This window comes from Lagenorhynchus albirostris, chromosome 17 (assembly GCF_949774975.1).
Source record: "Lagenorhynchus albirostris chromosome 17, mLagAlb1.1, whole genome shotgun sequence".
NCBI classification, from domain to species: Eukaryota; Metazoa; Chordata; class Mammalia; order Artiodactyla; family Delphinidae; genus Lagenorhynchus; species Lagenorhynchus albirostris.
In genome coordinates this window covers 63,652,138-63,672,234 of record NC_083111.1, presented here as the reverse complement: position 1 = coordinate 63,672,234, position 20,097 = coordinate 63,652,138, and the positions used below count along the sequence as shown (strand labels likewise).

Genomic DNA, 20,097 nt, shown 5'->3' with positions numbered 1-20,097 from the left:
CGCCTTCAGATTTCTGGAAGGCCTGTGAGCTGGCCCCTGTTCTAGAAAGATCTTAGCCATGAATATACTCATTTGGAGTTGGTCTATCTGCAATAGAAGATAGGGAACTCCATAATAATTTCCTTTCAAACTTAAAAAAAATGTTTCCCTACTAATAAATAGTAGTATTTCTTCGTTACTTTCCTTATGAAATATTCAGGGACCCAGAATGACCCTCGGTCCTTTAATACATTCATTCCTATGTACTCCAATAGCTTTACTTTTCACTCCACAGCAGCGTCCCTGCTATTGCTTGGCACCTGAAGTTGTCCTGAGTCATCGCTAAATGGCAGTGGTATCTGCACAAATAAAATACCCTGTGGAAAGGAGGAAGTGATCCCATGGCAAAATATTTCATTTAATTATTGCATTCACTTCATGGAAATCTGCAAACTTATTGGAGGGTTGGCTCTGTAGGGTAAGCAATGATTTCCTTTGAACCATCCTTCTTGCCTTCTTAGGGTATTATTCCATGAATCCTGTCTTTATCATCTCCTCCTCCTCTTCCTCTTCTTTTTACTGGCTTCCACCCCTTTGCTAAAAGGGTTTCAGACTTGCCATCTGCCAAGGCCGGGTTGCTCTAGTTCTATGATTCCTTTATAGAAACCTTCCTTGGCTTTCTGGTACTTAGAGATTAAATTCCATGATTAAAAATAATAATAAATACAAGATGCCTTAATCCTGCTATTTCCACTGATCTTCTCATTTTCTAAATCCACTTTTAGACGACATCTTCTGACTTCTTTATAAGGCGTGGACACTTTGGAACACCTCTTCCTTTAAATTCTTTTCTTTCTCAGTTTTTAAAAATGCATTATCCTGGGTGTTCTCATATTCCTCTGACCCCTCCTTTACATTCTCATTCTTTGGATCATTTTTCTGCTTCCATTCCTGAAACACAGTCATAAACTACATTTCCCTTGCATCCCTGTACACCCCGCGTACAATTTTATCATCCCACAGTTTTAATTCTCACCCTTCCGTGGATAATTTCCAAATCTATATGTTCAACCCCACCCACACATAGACCACGGCCTCAAATTGCTTTCATTCTGTAAAAGAAAATAAGTCCGCAACTTTAGTGTGAGGAAAGTTGTACTAAAAGTAGAACTAGATCTGGGAAAGAATAATTGCAGAGGTGGAGACTCTGAGAAACTTCACCAGGAAGGTGCCATTTGGGCCAAACTTTAAAAAATGAGCAAGATTTTGCAGGCAGAGATTAGCAAAATATATTTCCAAGGGGAAAAATAGTGGCCAAAAGTAAAGTTTGCCAAAATACAGCCAAAATCCATTCTACAGATGAACAAGAAAAAAAACAAACAGTCACTTTGAATTGGGCCACTAGGTCACATACAAGATGTAACACGTGTCACGCCAAGCTTCTGTCCTCCTCACGCAGGAGGCAAAATCAATTAGAAAACAGACTGTCAAGAGTAAAGTGGTATTAATGGTATTAATGGTATTATGGTATTAATCATAACAACAAAAGCAACCATGCCCCTACTGTGTGCTGACATGAGTTAATCCACACAATAATAGGCACAAACCATCACCCCATTTGCCCATGAGGAAACTGAGGCTAGAAGTTAAGTTGCTTGGACAAATACACACACCAGATTTGGAATCATAACAGTTCAGACATGCCTTTCTGTCTTCAAAATCCAAAGATTGCTCCTTATGTTTCCCTGTGTAGAAGACGGACTTATGAAAAATTCAAATCCCTACACTAACTGCAAACCTATATCCACAGGATTTGTCTAGATCATTATTTTCCTGGATCCAAGAATGAAAGGTTTCCAGGGAGGGGAGAACAGGCTTTAGTTCCATCTCACAGGGAGCAAAAACATAACTGAAATGCAAAATGGAAAAGGAAACCATCCAAACAAAGTTATTTTAATTTCATTCTTATAAATTGTTATTTGGGAAGAACTAAGACCTCTAACCTGCCAATAAAAATAACATAGCTAAAAAATATATATGCGTCCATATAATTTATCTAACAAGTTGGACTGTTTCACTAAGATTATGTCAGCAGAGCTAAGCAAACTGAAAACAAATGCATTTCCTTTTAAATGTTTTGAGTAAATAGCTGTTGGCAAAGTTTTAAGGCTACCTGTGATTCTTATGCTGCTAGTCAGTGGAATATTTGCAATAATCAATCGCACAAAAGCTTAAGACTAAAGTGAAATGAATTGTTTCTCCTTGTCCTTTTTACTGCTTCTCACAAACTTTAAGGAAAGTTATTTCCCTTACTCATGTAGGAATGTCAGAGGCCAGAAACTGAAGCACAGTGCCAATAAAATGAGACAGAAGGCTGATTTATATTGAAAATAACATAAAACCCTTTCCCAGAGCTTCCAGACACTGTGAATCTCAAAAGAATGTAACATTTAAAACATCTGTATGTCCTGCTGACAGGTGGATTCACCAAATGTTTTTTTTTGAGAAGTTTCAAGAGGTAGCGGGTTAACAAAGTTTTTCTTTTTAATTTAAGAAAAATCACAAAATGTGTCTCGTAAAACATAACCTAGAAGAGAAAGATAAAAAGGAAGGGAGGGGACACGGGTTCGTGCCCTGGTCTGGGAAGATCCCACATGCCGCGGAGCGGCTGGGCCCGTGAGCCATGGCCCCTGAGCCTGCGCGTCCGGAGCCTGTGCTCGGCAACGGGAGAGGCCACAACAGTGAGAGGCCCGCGTACCGCAAAAAAAAAAAAAAAAAAAAAAAAAAAAGGAAGGGAGGGACAGAAAAATCCAGATAGAACATTGCTGTATATAGAGTTCTAGAACCCACAGCCTCCCCGATTTGTGGATTAACCCTTTAAAAAGCTATTGTTATTTGAAATGATGTGTAGGATTCACTTCAAAATAATATGAGAGAGGGGAGTATGGGGGTATAAATGAAACAAGAGTGACCAAGAATGGTTAATTGTTGAAGCAACTGATGAATATTTAGGGGTTTATTTTATGAATCTGCTGATTTTTTAAGTTATGTTTAAAATTGTCCTTAATAATGAGTTGGGTTTTTTAAAGAGTCTACCTTAACAATGAAGTAACACAGAAAGTTAACCAGGACAGACCTCTTCTGTTTGTATTCCTAATACACAAAACTCTGCCCTCCAATTAGATAAGTCATCTCCAGGAAGAGAGAGTTGCTGTAGTCTCTGGTCACTAGAATATAAGGTCCACGGGGGCAGGGATTTGTCATGTTCCCAGGGCTTAGAACAGGGCCTCACACTTAGTAGCCATGCAATATACACTTGTTAAGTGGAAAAAAAAAAAAAACAATGAGTGAATGAATGAATATTTCCTGAAAGCCAAAAGAATCGGGGTCTTTGTGGACAACTTTTAAATTCAACATAAGGAAAAGCTTTCTAATGGAACAGCACAGACATGGATAGGGCTGCCTCAGAGCTTTCTCTCCTGCTTAGAATGACTCTGTATGTCAAGTATTTTCCCAACTTACTATTTGAGAACTGGCTCAAATATGAAGACACTCCCATCCATTCTCTTGCTAGACCATTATGGGGGCAGAGAGAGTACCTCCCTTCACAGAATCCTGAAAGTATTTATTGAGCAGCTATTATGTGCTGGGTAGATGAGATGTCTGCATAAGGCTCAGTGGACAGTGTCAGGGAGAGCATTTAAGAACTAAAACCTTTTTAAAGGATAAGTAGGAGCACCATGAAATGGGTAAAGGAAGGGACAGAGAATATTAGAGATAAAAGGAACTCACAGAAGATTATACTAAATGTCTTTGAAGATCTTTTCAAATCTAAACAATCTAGGATTTTAACCTGTTATCGATACAATATTTACCACAGACTCAAACTCAGAGCTGAGATAGAGTCCCAGGGCAGCCCTTGATGGTCTGTAAATACATACTTCTGAATTGGCCTTGGGCTGGCTTGCTTTCTCTGTCTTTATTGTATGCAATAATTTGCACTGTGTAATTCTGGTCTGGCATCAGACCTTGAATAATCGCTTTAGTTGCAGTGTTCTGGAGATTCAATTGATTGGTTTTTCCACCTATAATAAAACAGAAAGATAAATCAGTTCTAAGAAGTGGGTTAACTGTGTACATTAAGAAATTTTATTAACCAGAAATCAAGATTTTAAAGGTGAAGACATTCAAAAATATGTATAATGCTATTACATAATACTAATTTTAGTACACTTTTCATTCTCACTTTCAGTTATAGTCTTTGCATTAGACAAACAGTTGTCTAAACTAGATAAAAACACATTTGCAAATATCTTTCATCATAACACTGTTGCTTTTTTAACATCTTTATTGGAGTATAATTGCTTTACAATGGTGTGTCAGTTTCTCCTTTATAATGAAGGGAAACAGCTATACATATACATATATCCCCATATCTCTTCCCTCTTGGGTCTCCCTCCCTTCCACCACCCCATCCCACGCCTCTAGGTGGTCACAAAGCACCAAGTTGATCTCCCTGTGCTATGCGACTGCTTCCCACTAGCTATAGGTTTTACATTTGGCAGTGTATATATGTCCATGCCACTCTCTAACTTCGTCCCAGCTTAACGTTCCCCCTCCCTGTGTCCTCAAGTCCATTCTCTAGTAGGTCTGCATCTTTATTCCCATCCTGCCCCTAGGTTCTTCATGGCCATTTTTTTTTCTTTTTAGATTCCATATATACGTGTTAGAATATGGTATTTGTTTTTCTCTTTCTGACGTACTTCACTGTGTATGACAGACTCTAGGTCCATCCACCTCACTAAAAATAACTCAATTTCGTTTCTTTTTATGGCTGAGCAATATTCCATTGTATATATGTGCCACATCTTCTTTATCCATTCATCTGTGGATGGACACGTAGGCTGCTTCCATGACCTGGTTATTGTAAACAGAGCTGCAAAGAACATTGGGGTACATGACTCATTTTGAATTATGGTTTTCTCAGGGTATATGCCCAGTAGTGGGGTTGCTGGGTCATATGGTAGTTCTATTTTTAGTTTTTTAAGGAACCTCCATACTGTTCTCCATAGTGGCTGTATCAATTTACTTTCCCACCAACAGTGCAAGAGGGTTCCCTTTTCTCCACACCCTCTCCAGCATTTATTGTTTGTAGATTTTTTTGATGATGGCCATTCTGACTGGTGTGAGGGCTTCCCTGGTGGCGCAGTGGTTGAGAGTCCGCCTGCTGATGCAGGGGACACGGGTTCATGCCTTGGTCCGGGAAAATCCCACATGCCATGGAGCGGCTGGGCCCGTAAGCCATGGCCGCTGAGCCCGCGCGTCTGGAGCCTGTGCTCCGCAACGGGAGAGGCCACAACAGTGAGAGGCCCGCGTACCGCAAAAAAAAAAAAAAAAAAAAAAGAAAGAAATATTTAAAGTGATGAAGGAGAAAATCCTACACCCAAGATTACTCTACCCAGCAAGGATCTCATTCAGATTCGATGGAGAAATTAAAACCTTTACACACAAGCAAAAGCTAAGAGAATTCAACACCACCAAACCAGCTTTACAACAAATACTAAAGAAACTTCTCTAGGCAGGAAACACAAGAGAAGGAAAAGACTTACAATAAAAAACCCAAAACAATTAAGAAAATGGGAATAGGAACATGCATATCGATAATTACCTTAAATGTAAATGGATTAAATGTTCCAACCAAAAGACATTGACTGGCTGAATGGATACAAAAACAAGACCCATATATATATGGGTCTACAAGAGACCCACTTCAGACCTGGGGCCACATACAGACTGAAAGTGAGAGGATGGAAAAAGATATTCCATGCAAATGGAAATCAAAAGAAACCTGGAGTAGCAATTCTCATATCAGACAAAATAGAGTTTAAAATAAGACTATTACAAGAGACAAAGAAGGACACTACATAGTGATCAAGGGATCGATCCAAGAAGATATAACAATTATAAATATTTACACACCCAACATAGGAGCACCTCAATACATAAGGCAAATACTAACATCCATAAAAGGGGAAATCAACAGTAACACAATCATAGTAGGGGACTTTAACACCCCACTTTCACCAATGGACAGTTCACCCAAAATGAAAATAAATAAGGAAACACAAGCTTTAAATGATACATTAAATAAGATGGACTTAATTGATATTTATAGGACATTCCATCCAAAAACAACATAATACACATTCTTCTCAAGTGCTCATGGATCATTCTCCATGATAGATCATATCTTGGGTCATAAATCAAGCCTTGGTATATTTAAGAAAATTGAAATCGTATCAAGTATCTTTTCTGGCCACACTGCTATGAGACTAGATATCAGTTACAGGAAAAAAATCAGTAAAAAATTAAAAGCACATGGAGGCTAAACAATACACTACTTAATAACCAAGAGATCACTGAAGTAATCAAAGAGGAAATTTAAAAAAAAGTACCCAGAAACAAATGACAATGAAAACACGATGACCCAAAACCTATGGGATGCAGCAAAAGCAGTTCTAAGAGGGAAGTTTGCAGCAATACAATCCTACCTCAAGAAACAAGAAACATCTCAAATAAACAACATAACCTTACACCTAAAGCAATCGGAGAAAGAAGAACAAAAAAAAACCCAAAGTTAGCCAAAGCAAAGAACTCATAAAGATCAGATAAGAAATAAATGAAAAAGAAATGAAGGAAATGATAGTAAAGATCAATAAAACTAAAAGCCGGTTCTTTGAGAAGATAAAGAAAACTGATAAACTATTAGCCAGAATCATCAAGAAAAAAAGGGAGAAGACTCAAATCAATAGAATTAGAAATGAAAAAGGAGAAGTAACAACTGACACTGCAGAAATACAAAGGATCATGAGAGATTACTACAAGCAACTATATGCCAATAAAATGGACAACCTGGAAGAAATGGACAAATTCTTAGAAATGCACAACCTTCTAAGACTGAACCAGGAAGAAAGAGAAAATATGAACAGACCAATCACAAGCACTGTAATTGAAACTGTGATTAAAAATAGCACAGGGAGATCAGCTCAGGGCTTTGTGACCACCTAGAGGGGTGGGATAGGGAGGGTGCGACGGAGATGCAAAAAGGAGGGGATATGGGGATACATATATACATATAGCTGATGCACTGTTATACAGCAGAAACTAACACAACACTGTAAAGCAATTATACTCCAATAAAGATGTTAACAATAACAAAAAAATCATCCAACAAACGAAAGCCCAGGACCAGATGACTTCACAGGAGAATTCTATCAAATATTTAGAGAAGAGCTAACATGCTTACTTCTCAAACTCTTCCAAAATATAGCAGAGGGAGGAACACTGTCAAAGTCATTCTACGAGGCCACCCACCATCACCCTGATAACAAAACCAGACAAAGATATCACAAAGAAAGAAAACTACAGGCCAATATCACTGATGAACATAGATGCAAAAATCCTCAACAAAATACTAGCAAACAGAATCCAACAGCACATACACCATGATCAAGTGGGGTTTATCCCAGGAATGCAGGAATTCTTCAATATAAGGAAAGCAATCAATGTGATAAACCACATTAACAAATTAAAGGAGAGAAACCATATGATCATCTCAGCAGATGCAGAAAAAGCTTTCGACAAAATTCAACACCCATTTATGATAAAAACCCTGCAGAAAGTAGGCATAGAGGGAACTTTCCTTCACATAATAAAGGCCATATATGACAAACCCACAGCAAACATCATTCTCAATGGTGAAAACCTGAAACCACTTCCACTAAGATCAGGAATAAGACAAGGTTGCCCATTCTCACCACTATTATTCAACATAGTTTTGGAAGTTTTAGCCACAGCAATCAAAGAAGAAAAAGAAATAAAAGGAATCCAAATCGGAAAAGAAGAAATAAAGCTGTCACTGTTTGCAGATGACATGATACTATACATAGAGAATCCTAAAGAAGCTACCAGAAAACTACTAGAGCTAATCAATGAATATGGTAAAGTAGCAAGATACAAAATTAATGCACGGAAATCTCTAGCATACCTATACACTAATGGTGAAAAATCTGAAAGTGAAATTTAGAAAACATTCCCATTTACCACTGCAACACAAAGAATGAAATATCTAGGAATAAACCTACCTAGGAGACAAAAGACGTGTATGCAGAAAATTATAATACACTGATGAAAGAAATTAAAGATTATACAAATAGATGGAGAGATATACCATGTTCTTGGATTGAAAGAATCAACATTGTAAAAATGACTCTACTACCCAAAGCAATCTACACATTCAATGCAATCCCTATCAAACTACCACTGGCATTTTTCACAGAACTAGAACAAAAAAGTTCACAATTTGTATGGAAATGCAAAAGACCCCAAACAGCCAAAGCAATCTTGAGAAAGAAAAACGGAGCTGGAGGAATCAGGCTCCCTGACTTCAGACTCTGCTACAAAGCTACAGTTATCAAGACAGTATGGTACTGGCACAAAACCAGAAATATAGATCAATGGAACAGGATAGAAAACACAGAGATAAACCCATGCACATATGATCACCTTATCTTTGATAAGGGAGGCAAGAATGTACAGTGGAGAAAAGACAGCCTCTTCAATAAGTGGTGCTGGGAAAACTGGACAGGTTCATGTAAAACTATGAAATTAGAACACTCCCTGACACCATACACAAAAAATAAACTTAAAATGGATTAAAGACCTACATGTAAGGCCAGACACTATCAAACTCTTAGAGGAAAACATAGGCAGAACACTCTATGACATAAATCATAGCAAGATCCTTTTTGACCCACCTCCTAGAGAAATGGAAATACAAACAAAAATAAACAAATGGGACCTAATGAAACTTAAAAGCTTTTGCACAGCAAAGGAAACCATAAACAAGACCAAAAGACAACCCTCAGAATGGGAGAAAATATTTGCAAATGAAGCAACTGACAAAGGATTAATCTCCAATATTTACAAGCAGCTCAATATCAAAACAACAAACAATCCAATCCAAAAATGGGCAGAAGACCTAAATAGACATTTCTCCAAAGAAGATATACAGATTGCCAACAAACACATGAAAGGATGCTCAACATCATTAATCATTAGAGAAATGCAAGTCAAAACTACAATGAGATATCATCTCACACCGGTCAGAATGGCCATTATCAAAAAATCTATAAACAATAAATGCTGGAGAGGGTGTGGAGAAAAGTGAACACTCTTGCACTTTTGGTGGGAATGTAAATTGATACAGCCACTATGGAGAACAGTATGGAGGTTCCTTGAAAAACTAAAAATAGAACTACCATATGACCCAGCAATCCCACTACTGGGCATATACCCTGAGAAAACCATAGTTCAAAAAGAGTCATGTACCACAGTGTTCACTGCAGCTCTACTTACAATAGCCAGGATACGGAAGCAACCTAAGAGTCCATCAACAGATGAATGGATAAAGAAGATGTGGCACATATATACAATGAAATATTACTCAGCCATAAAAAGAAACGAAATTGAGTTATTTGTAGTGAGGTGGATGGACCTAGAGTCTGTCATACACAGTGAAGTACGTCAGAAAGAGAAAAACAAATACCGTATGCTAAAACATATATATGGAATCTAAGAAAAAATAAAAAAGGTCATGAAGAACCTAGGGGCAAGACGGGAATAAAGCACAGACCTACTGGAGAAGGGACTGGAGTATATGGGGAGGGTGAAGGGTAAGCTGTGACAAAGTGAGAGAGTGGCATGGACATATATACACTACCAAATATAAAATAGATAGCTTGTGGGAAGCAGCCGCATAGCACAGGGAGATCAGCTCGGTGCTTTGTGACCACCTAGAGGGGTGGGACAGGGAGGGTGGCAGGGAGGCAGACACAAGAGGGAAGAGATATGGGAACATATGTATATGTATAACTGATTCACTTTGTTATAAAGCAGAAACTAACACACCACTGTAAAGCAATGATATTCCAATAAAGATGTTAAAAAAAAAAAAAGACTGCTTTGGCTATTCAGGGTCTTTTGTATCTCCATACAAACTTTAAGATTTTTTGTTCTAGTTCTGTAAAACATGCCATTGGTAATTTGACAGCGATTGAATTGAATCTGTAGATTGCTTTGGGTAGTATAGTCATCTTCACAATGTTGATTCTTCCAATCCAGAAACATGGTATATCTGTCCATCTGTTTGTATCACATTTAGTTTCTTTCATCAGTGTCTTATAATTTTTGCATACAGGTCTTTTGTCTCCTTAGGTAGGTTTATTCCTAGGTATTTTATTCTTTTTGTTGCAGTGGTAAATGGGAGTGTTTCCTTAATTTCTCTTTCAGATATTTCATCATTAGTGAGTGTATAGGAATTCAAGAGGTTTCTGTGCATTACTTTTGTATGCTGCTACTTCACCAAATTCATTGATTAGCTATAGTAGTTTTCTGGTAGCATCTTTACGATTCTCTATGTATAGTACCATGTCATCTGCAAACAGTGACAGCTTTACTTCTTGTTTCCCAATTTGGATTACTTTTATTTCTTTTTCTTCTCTGATTGCTGTGGCTAGGCTAAAACTTTGGAGGTAATTTTTAATTGTCAATAGACCAAAAGAACTGATACATGTTGAAACAGAGGTAGTGAGGATTCTTGAGAGTCTGAAAATTTTGCCTGAGGAAAATTATGGGGAGTCCAATAGTTATTCTTTAAATTTGGGGAACATTATTTTCTTGAGTAGAGGGTAAGATTTCAAGCTCCAAAGCTTAAATAAAACCAAAATCCTTCAAATGAGCTTAAAGCAGCACTTAGCACAATACATTTTTAGGTCCCTGTGTGCAAAAAATTTCTAATACTCTAAAAAATACAGTTGAGTGTTTTTACCTGAAGCTGGAGTCACAAGAAGTTTGTATCCACCAAATTTCCCTCTCGGAGCCTTCCATGAAATCTGGATACTATCATGAGATAATACATTATATCTTAACCTTGTGGGTGGAGCCACTGAAAAGGAAAAACAAAATTTTTTTAAATTTTGAAACTTTTAAACTTCCACTGTTAAGTTGAAAAGCCAAAGTAATGTAATCAGAATATGCAAGACTTCATGTTCTTTCTACAACTGCATTAGTGAGTTGATCAGTTTGCAAAATAACACAAACTCAAAAGCATTTGTTTCTTACTCAGGAGATAAGCATTTGCCAAGTAGTACTGATCTTGTGACAAACAACTATGACTTAGGGTTAGAATTTAATACCTTAGTCCAGCTTAATAATTGAAGCCAACCTTGTAAAATGTTTTTATTATGTTATAAGGATGAATTTTTGTACTTGGAATACAAAAGCTTTTGTAATCTACTCTAGTGGGATCTGTTTTATGCCTTTAGGTTTTTCACTTTATTAATTGAGTACTTTTTATGATATGATAATTTAAGGTCATTACAGACATATTATAGTAATAAGATCTTCATTTAAAAACATTTTGAGAAAGAGATTGTAAAGGACCAAAATAAAAAATAATAATAATAATAAAAGATAATTGCTTTATAAACTTGAATTCATTCTTCACGTGTAGCTGATTTATACCTTTCAGAAAGACACACAGCACATGGTCATGAATCATCCCAGCATATTTAATCTTTCCCGATAGTTCACAAAATAGGTCGGTCTATATTACTTTTTGTGTAAGTCATTCAAACTTCAAAACATATCTTTGGAACTCTACAGCAGTGCTCCAGAATTTCTAAAGAAATATTTTCGTAAGAAGATTTTTACTATATAATATATAAATCAGTTTGTCACAAAAGAAAATTTAATGCTTAACAGAAAAGTTAGCACTTATTACCCACTTTTATGCCTGGCCTTTCTTTCCCACTTTAGGACACAGAGTCTGGGGAAGGAAACAAACATTCTTTTTAATAGGTATATAGCATAATACGGGGTTTGGACATTAGTTTGATTCCCAGTTTTGTCACTTATTAGATGAATAAGCTTGAGCAAGAGATTGTTTCTTCCAACGCCTTATCTTTAGAAAAGGTGACAGCAATACTTTCTGCACAGGATAAGTGAAAATGTTAAAGAAGATAACGGATATAACGCATTATGATAGGTGGCCAATAAATGTTTGTTCCCCTCCTCTTTTACTTCATCTACTGGATGATCTCAAAAGCTTATTTAATATTCACAAAAATACATTGCTATCCCAATTTTATATATAAGGGATACAAGGAGAAGCTAAGAGATTCATCCAAGTGCACATACTGGTGCATGGCACTCTCTGACCTCAAACAAAATGCTCTGTTTCTTCGGGAGAAGATTTATATTCAGAAGTCACCCTTCACTTAGCTAGAAGAATGAGTAATTTAACACTACAAACTCTCCACTCATCTGAAATCAGCGAGAACTGAAGGACACAATCTTAAGAGTAGTATTCTCTCTCTACTTGCCGTTTACTACCTCTTAGCAGAGGATGCTAGTCACACAAAACAAAAACACAAGCTTCCCATTCTCAATATGACTTGAATGAAAAAGTCTACATTTCTCTGGCTTATGGGAAAATATGGATTTATCATAAGAACTGTTATGTTGAACTAGAAAAGGAAGTTGGCTAAACCTAACATTTGGATGAACAGAGAAACTATTACTGTTTGGCTTCGACTGGAACTTGGGGAGAAAAATGTATTTATAGATAGGTTCTTATTACTTGTGGAAGACAATTAAAAATAAAAGTTTTTAAATGTTAAACAACACATCCAGTTTCTGAGCCAAATCTTGCCAGTGGGCTGGTAGACATCCTTGGCCAAGCTTATCGCAAAGTCCTCATTTTTGCTCGTTTTTTTAAAAACTGAGTACACAGTATAAAGGTTACTAAAGGCCTGACAGAGGCTTCTGGTGTGTGTGGTTTTTTGTTTTTTGGTTTTTTTTTTTTCGGTACGCGGGCCTCTCACTGTTGTGGCCTCTCCCGTTGCCGAGCACAGGCTCCGGACACGCAGGCTCAGCAGCCATGGCTCACGGGCCCAGCCGCTCCGCGGCATGTGGGATCTTCCTGGACCGGGGCACGAACCCGTGTCCCCTGCATCGGCAGGCGTACTCTCAACCACTGCGCCACCAGGGAAGCCCCTCTGGTGTGTATTTTTAAGCATTTCTAATGATTTCTAGCTTTGTTTTAATTGAACTTAGTTTTTGAAATCTACTATTTGTATTACTGGGATCTGCATTTTTTTTTTCTTTCTTTTGGCCACACTTCACAGCTTGTGGGATCTTCCCAGGCCAGGGATTGAACCCAGGCCACTGCAGTGAAAGCCCAGAATCCTAACCAGTAGGTCACCAGGGAAGTCTGGGATCTGCACTTTTATTTTTGATTTCTGCTAATTCTTATGAAGTATGTCAGGGGTTGGCAAACTACCACTCATGGGCCAAATCTGGCCCATTGCCTGCTTTTATAAATAAAGTTTTATTGGAACACAGCCATGCTGATTTGTTTACATATTGTCTGTGGCTTATTTCACACTGCAATGGCAAAGTTGAGTAGTTGTGATAGATACCGTATAGCCCACAATGCCTGGAATATTTATTATCTGGCCTTTTGCAGAAACAGTATGCTAACCTCTGAAATAAGTGCACAATACATATAAAGTGTGCAAAGTGACATTACTAGATAAACATGGTAATCCTGAAAAAAATGGCAGTGTTGGTGCTGAAAGAGTCATTCATCAGTAGAGCAAGGAAGTCTAAATGTGATAAAGTGTTTAAGGAGTGCTAATGTCTAATGTTTGGATTTTAAGGCTGTAGAAAAGTCAGATGCAAGAAACAGCACGCCCTAAGTGAGGCTCACTTGTTTGGAAAGGAATGGAACTTGACTCTTTGCATGGTCAAATAGTTTTAAAACACTTGGAGTTAATGACCATACTTCCAACTACTTCCTGCAACACACAGGGATCAGTTGGGAAGAAAAATTCTCTCTTGTTTTAAGCACTGGCTTTGTTATAATTTGTTACAGCAGCAATAGAGAACTAATACAGTCAGTATTAAAAGGTATACAGGAAACTAACTCTCTCCTCCTAATCAATCTAATGCACTTTACCTCTTAGTCTCTCCATGTAATTCTTAACTTTCCCTCTACAGAGAATGTGAACCTCCATTGACCCAAATAACTGTTTATATCTGGATTATTCCAGTATTTTCTTTTCAAGACAAGTTATTAAATGAATTGGAACACAGAGAATATAATGGTGTGTTGGTTGTAGGGAAAAAATATGTATAGCATGACAGAATGGTGGCACCAATACTGCCTCAGAACTTCACAGTAAATCTATACTTGGTTCTAGCAGTGTTTGTTTTGGATGGTTACAAAAAGGAAACACTAAAGATAAAGTAGCTGTCACTTAAAAACTTCAAAGCATATACATTTGAGACTTTGCATAGGGGCTAGATTTCACTTTATAGAGACCTCTGTGTTAACACATTTACCCATACTTTTTGCTGTTATTAGTAGTCAAATATATTTGGAAGTTTGAGAATATTTTCTTTACTACTGTTTTCACCATCTTTGTAATAGATCATGAGATTATAACATTTTAGATTCTAAGCAAGATAAAGAGAAGTCTCTAGCATATCCCAGAGTAAATTTCCCTCAAATTTTAATTTCTCCTATTTCTAAAACAATACTTTTAATACATTTACCAATACATTTAATTAAAAAATGACTGAGATAAAAAGTTAAGGTCTTCTGTTATTTGTTTGTGGTTTTTAAGACCACTTGGAAATATAATACAAATACTTCTCTGCTGTTTAAAGGTTTTTTGCTTAATAAATATAATAGTTTATTCCACCAGTACAGCACCCTAAACTATGTTTTGAAGGGGAAAACACTCTCAGTGCCCATACTGCTCCATTTCTATCAGTCAGAGATTTTTAGTTGCAAATAAAAGAAACTTTCTCTGGCCAATTTAAGCAAAAAATGTATTTACTGGTAGATAATGAAGTAGGTCATATAATTATAGTAAAAGTTAAATAGGCTTTGAAAGTATAGGAATCTGGGAACACTCTGGATACAGTTTCTAGGAACTAGTGACCATTTTTTCTTAGGGCATGTCTTTGGAATGAAATGACTGGAGCTATTTTCCATCCTTCCATCACTGGACACAAGTTTCAGATTCTTGGGAGAGTTGGCCTGACTGGTTTGAGTCATTTTCTCACCCCTTAGCCCAGAGAGGAAGTCTGGTGGATACAGCAGCCAAGGCTCTGTGTGGTGGTGGAGGGAGTGTTGTTCCTTGGACGAAAACCAAGAGATTGTTAGAGAAGCAAGAGGGAGACTTCCCTGGTGGTGCAGTGGTTAAGAATCTGCCTGCCAATGCAGGGGAGAGGGGTTCGAGCTCTGGGTCCAGGAGATCCCACATGCCACAGAGCAACTAAGACCATGCACCACAACTACGGAGCCGGCACTCTAGAGCCCATGAGCCACAACTACTGAAGCCCGCGTGCCTAGAGCCCGTGCTCTGCAACAAGAGAAGCCACCACAACGAGAAGCCCACGCACTGCAACGAAGGGTAGCCCCTGCTCGCCGCAATTACAGAAAGCCCGTGCGCAGCAACAAAGACACAACTCAGCCAATAAATAAATAAATTTATATAAAAAAAAGAAAAGTGAGAAGGGAGGTGATCATGAGTAGGGAAGAACAGAAGATCTTCATTTCAGTGTTCCTTTGTAAAAAGTAGTGTTTCAAAAATTAACGAGAGTATTCCATTAGAAAGATTTCAGATGAGGTGAGTTGAACTGAAGTGAAAGAAAGGAAGGAAGGAAGGGAGGGCAGAAAATTAGTCCTTTAATACATATTCGTATTAATAAAATTTCCTAAGTACCTGATAACAATGAGTCTTTGACAGAAGACATAAACATTCCTTTTCTGCCTACAAGATTTGATTTCTATGAGAATGATTGCAGTGAAACTCTCTGAGTTTTTTAAATTTTATTTTATTTTTTTAACATCTTTATTGGAGTATAATTGCTTTACAATGGTGTGTTAGTTTCTGCTTTATAACAAAGTGAATCAGCTATACCTATACATACATCCCCATATCTCTTCCCTCTTGCGTCTCTCTCCCACCCTGCCTAGACCACCCCTCTAGGTGGACACAACGCACCAAGCTGATCTCCCTGTGCTATGCGGCTGCTTCCCACTAGTGATCTATTTTACATTTGGTAGTGTATATATGTCCATGCCACTCTCTCACTTCGTCCCAGCTTACCCTTCCCCCTCCCTGTGTCCTCAAGTCCATACTCTATGTCTGCATCTTTATTCCTGTCCTGCCCCTAGGTTCCTCAGAACTTTTTTTTTTTTAGATTCCGTATATATGTGTTAGCACATGGTATTTGTTTTTCTCTTTCTGACTTACTTCACTCTGTATGACAGACTCTAGGTCCATCCACCTCACCACAAATAACTCAATTTTGTTTCTTTTTATGGCTGAGTAATATTCCATTGTATATATGTGCCACATCTTCCTTATCCATTCATCTGTCAATAGACACTTAGATTGCTTCCATGTCCTGGCTACTGTAAATAGAGCTGCAGTGAACATTGTGGTATGTGACTCTTTTTGAATTATGGTCTTCTCAAGATATATGTCCACTAGTGGGATGGCTGGGTAGTATAGTAGTTCTATTTTTAGTTTTTTGAGGAGCCTCCATACTGTTCTCCATAGTGGCTGTATCAATTTACATTCCCCCCCAACAGGGCAAGAGGGTTCCCCTTTCTCCACACCCTCTCCAGCATTTATAGTTTGTAGATTTTTTGATGATGGCCATTCTGACTAGTGTGAGGTGATACCTCATTGTAGTTTTGACTTGCATTTCTCTAATGATTAATGATGTTGAGCATCCTTTCATGTGTTTGTTGGCAATCTGTATATCTTCTTTGGAGAAATGTCTATTTAGGTCTTCTGCCCATTTTTAGATTGGGTTGTTTGTTTTTCTGATACTGAGCTGCATGAGCTGCTTGTAAATTTTGGAGATTAATCCTTTGCCAGTTCCTTCATTTGCAAATATTTTCTCCCATTCTGAGGGTTGTCTATTTGTCTTGTTTATAGTTTCCTTTGTTGTGCAAAAGCTTTTAAGTTTCATTAGGTCCCATTTGTTTGTTTTTATTTCCATTTCTCTAAGAGGTGGGTTAAAAAGGATCTTGCTGTGATTTACGTCATAGAGTGTTCTGCCTGTTTTCTTCTAACAGCTTTATAGCATCTGGCCTTACATTTAGGTCTTTAATCCATTTTAAGTTTATTTTTGTGTATGGTTTTAGTGAGTGTTCTAATTTCATTCTTTTACATGTAGCTGTCCAGTTTTCCCAGTACCACTTACTGAAGAGGCTGTCTTTTCTCCATTGTATATTCTTGCCTCCTTTATCAAAGATAAGGTGACCATATGCACGTGGGTTTATCTCTATGCTTTCTCTCCTGTTCCATTGATCTATATTTCTGTTTTTGTGCCAGTACCATACTGTCTTGATTAATGTAGCTTTGTAGTATAGTCTGAAGTTAGGGAACCTGATTCCTACAGCTCCGTTTCTCTTTCTCAAGATTGCTTTGGCGATTTGGGGTCTTTTGTGCTTCCATAGAAATTGTGAAATTTTTTGCTCTAGTTCTGTGAAAAATGCCATTGGTAGTCTGATAGGGATTGCATGGAATCTGTAGATTGCTTTGGGTGGTATAGTCATTTTCACAATGTTGATTCTTCCAATCCAAGAACATGGTATATCTGTCCATCTGTTTGTATCATCTTTAATTTCTTTAATCAGTGTCTTATAGTTTTCTGAATACAGGTCTTTGTCTCCTTAGGTTGGTTTATTCCGAGGTACTTTATTCTTTTTGTTGCAATGGTAATGGGAGTGTTTCCTTAATTTCTCTTTCAGATTTTTCATCATTAGTGTACAGGAATGCAAGAGATTTCTGTGCATTACTTTTGTATCCTGCTACTTTACCAAATTCATTGATTAGCTCTAGTAGTTTTCTGATGCATCTTTAGGATTCTCTATATATAGTATCATGTCATCTGCAAACAGTGACAGTTTTACTTCTTCTTTTCCAATTTGGATTCCTTTTATTTCTTTTTCTTCTCTGATTGCTGTGGCTAAAACTTCCAAAACTATGTTGAATAATAGTGGTGAGAGTGGGCAACCTTGTCTTTTTCCTGATCTTAGTGGAAATGGTTTCAGTTTTTCACCACTGAGGACGATGTTGGCTGTGGGTTTGTCATATATGGCCTTTATTATGTTGAGGTAAGTTCCCTCTATGTCCACTTTCTAGAGGGTTTTTATCATAAATGGGTGTTGAATTTTGTCGAAAACTTTTTCTGCATCTATTGAGATGATCTTATGGTTTTTATCCTTCAGTTTGTTAGTATGGTGTATCACATTGATTGATTTGCGTATATTGAAGAATCCTTGCATTCCTGGGATAGACCCCACTTGATCATGGTGTATGATCCTTTTCATGTGCTGTTGGATTCTGTTTGCTAGTATTTTGTTGAGTATTTTTGCATCTATGTTCATCAGTGATATTGGCCTGTAGTTTTCTTTTTTTGTGGCATCTTTGTCTGGTTTTGGTATCAGCGCAATGATGGCCTCATAGAATGAGTTTGGGAGTGAGAGAAGGAGAGAAGGATAGGTGTTTGAGAAGGATAGGTGTTAGCTCTTCTCTAAAAGTTTGATAGAATTCGCCTGTGAAGCCATCTGGTCCTGGGATTTTGTTTGTTGGAGATTTTTAATCACAGTCTCAATTTCAGTGCTTGTGATTGGTCTGTTTATTTTTTCTATTTCTTCCTGGTTCAGTCTCGGAAGGTTGTGCTTTTTAAGAATTTGTCCATTTCTTCCAGGTTGTCCATTTTATTAGCATACAGTTGCTTGTAGTAATCTCTCATGATCCTTTAAATTCTTTGAGTTTAAAGAGAATCTTCCCTCTCAAGAAATACAGCACAACAAAATAAAAATACCCCTGTACTTTCAGTAACAAGGCTAACCCTGCAGTCGAAGAAGGTAACAACTGGACCCTCCTTGGTCTTCTTGCGAAATCCCCATTTGGGATGTTTATATATTCACAAATGTTGTAATCGGCCGTAACCCACATAGGAAGCCTGACTTCACTACACAAAAGATGAGTTCGTTGGCTCGCTCTGGGTTCTTGATGTGTGCCAGAAATCAAGCTTTACACTTAATTTTTGTCTTTAAAGATTTTAACTGACACAATTAACTTTTGAGTCAAGTTCATGCAAGCATTTATATTTATTACAGAGTTAAGTATATGTATTGAAGCACCTCCTTTGTGCTTGCAAAAAGAAAAATCATGGTTCTGGTATTAAATATACAGACACTTTTGTTCCATGAGATAAGAACAATTATTTCTCCACTGCACTTACAGTGTTTCTGTCAATCTTGCTGCCTTTGCTTTGGCACAAGTCCCAGTGCCTTCCATACAGGGAAAAAGGAGCTAACTTTGAAGTTCAAACCTGTGACCTCAGGCCTGTTTCTTTCTTAAGTAACATATCTTCTTTTCAGTGTTTTTCCCCTCAAGGCAAAAACCTAAAGGAAATATAAACTTTGTGTCTAACCAAGATTTTCTTTTAATGATTATGGAATATTTATGCATATCTAGGCAACAGATGGGGTCCACTGATAAAAGAAAATGGTGGCATTGTTTTTTGCTAGTGGTTGTAATGGGACTGTAGTCATATAAACCATTTGTAAATTGTTTTTTAAAAAAAGTTGAATATTGATGGATTTCGTTGTTGCCTTTGCTACACACTTTATTTCCTCGAGTAGTTCAGTTGAAGCCAATGCCACTATGGGTTCTAAAGCGCTGTCCGTGTTGTCTGGGCATGACCTGTGGTATCTGGGCATGGTCAATGTTATTTTCATTACTTCTCCTGGAGGGTCAGAAGGTTGGCCTATTGACTGAAAAGATGTTGTGGGCTATAAACTCAGACCATATTTAAAGAAAAAAGCCTGGGTAGAAGATGCTACAAAGATTTCTAATCTTTAACCTAGGAATCCTGAATGTTGTTAACTTCTTTGCCCTCCTTGCGATGTCAAGACACCTGGGGTGCAGACAGAATCAGTTGGCCCTGAGAACT

At 37.6% G+C, this 20,097-nt stretch overlaps 1 protein-coding gene across 4 annotated transcripts in view; it reads right to left on the bottom strand.

Moving 5' to 3' along the window:
* Positions 1-20,097, bottom strand: part of COL14A1 (collagen type XIV alpha 1 chain) — a 243,885-nt gene that overhangs the window by 205,097 nt on the left and 18,691 nt on the right. For all 4 annotated transcript variants that reach the window (XM_060128280.1, XM_060128282.1, XM_060128279.1 and 1 more), the window contains exons 3-4: positions 10,868-10,984; positions 3,921-4,064 (exon numbers count right to left, since the gene is read on the bottom strand). In XM_060128280.1, coding sequence (XP_059984263.1) covers positions 3,921-4,064; positions 10,868-10,984 — 261 coding nt within the window. The remainder of the gene's footprint in view (positions 1-3,920; positions 4,065-10,867; positions 10,985-20,097) is intronic.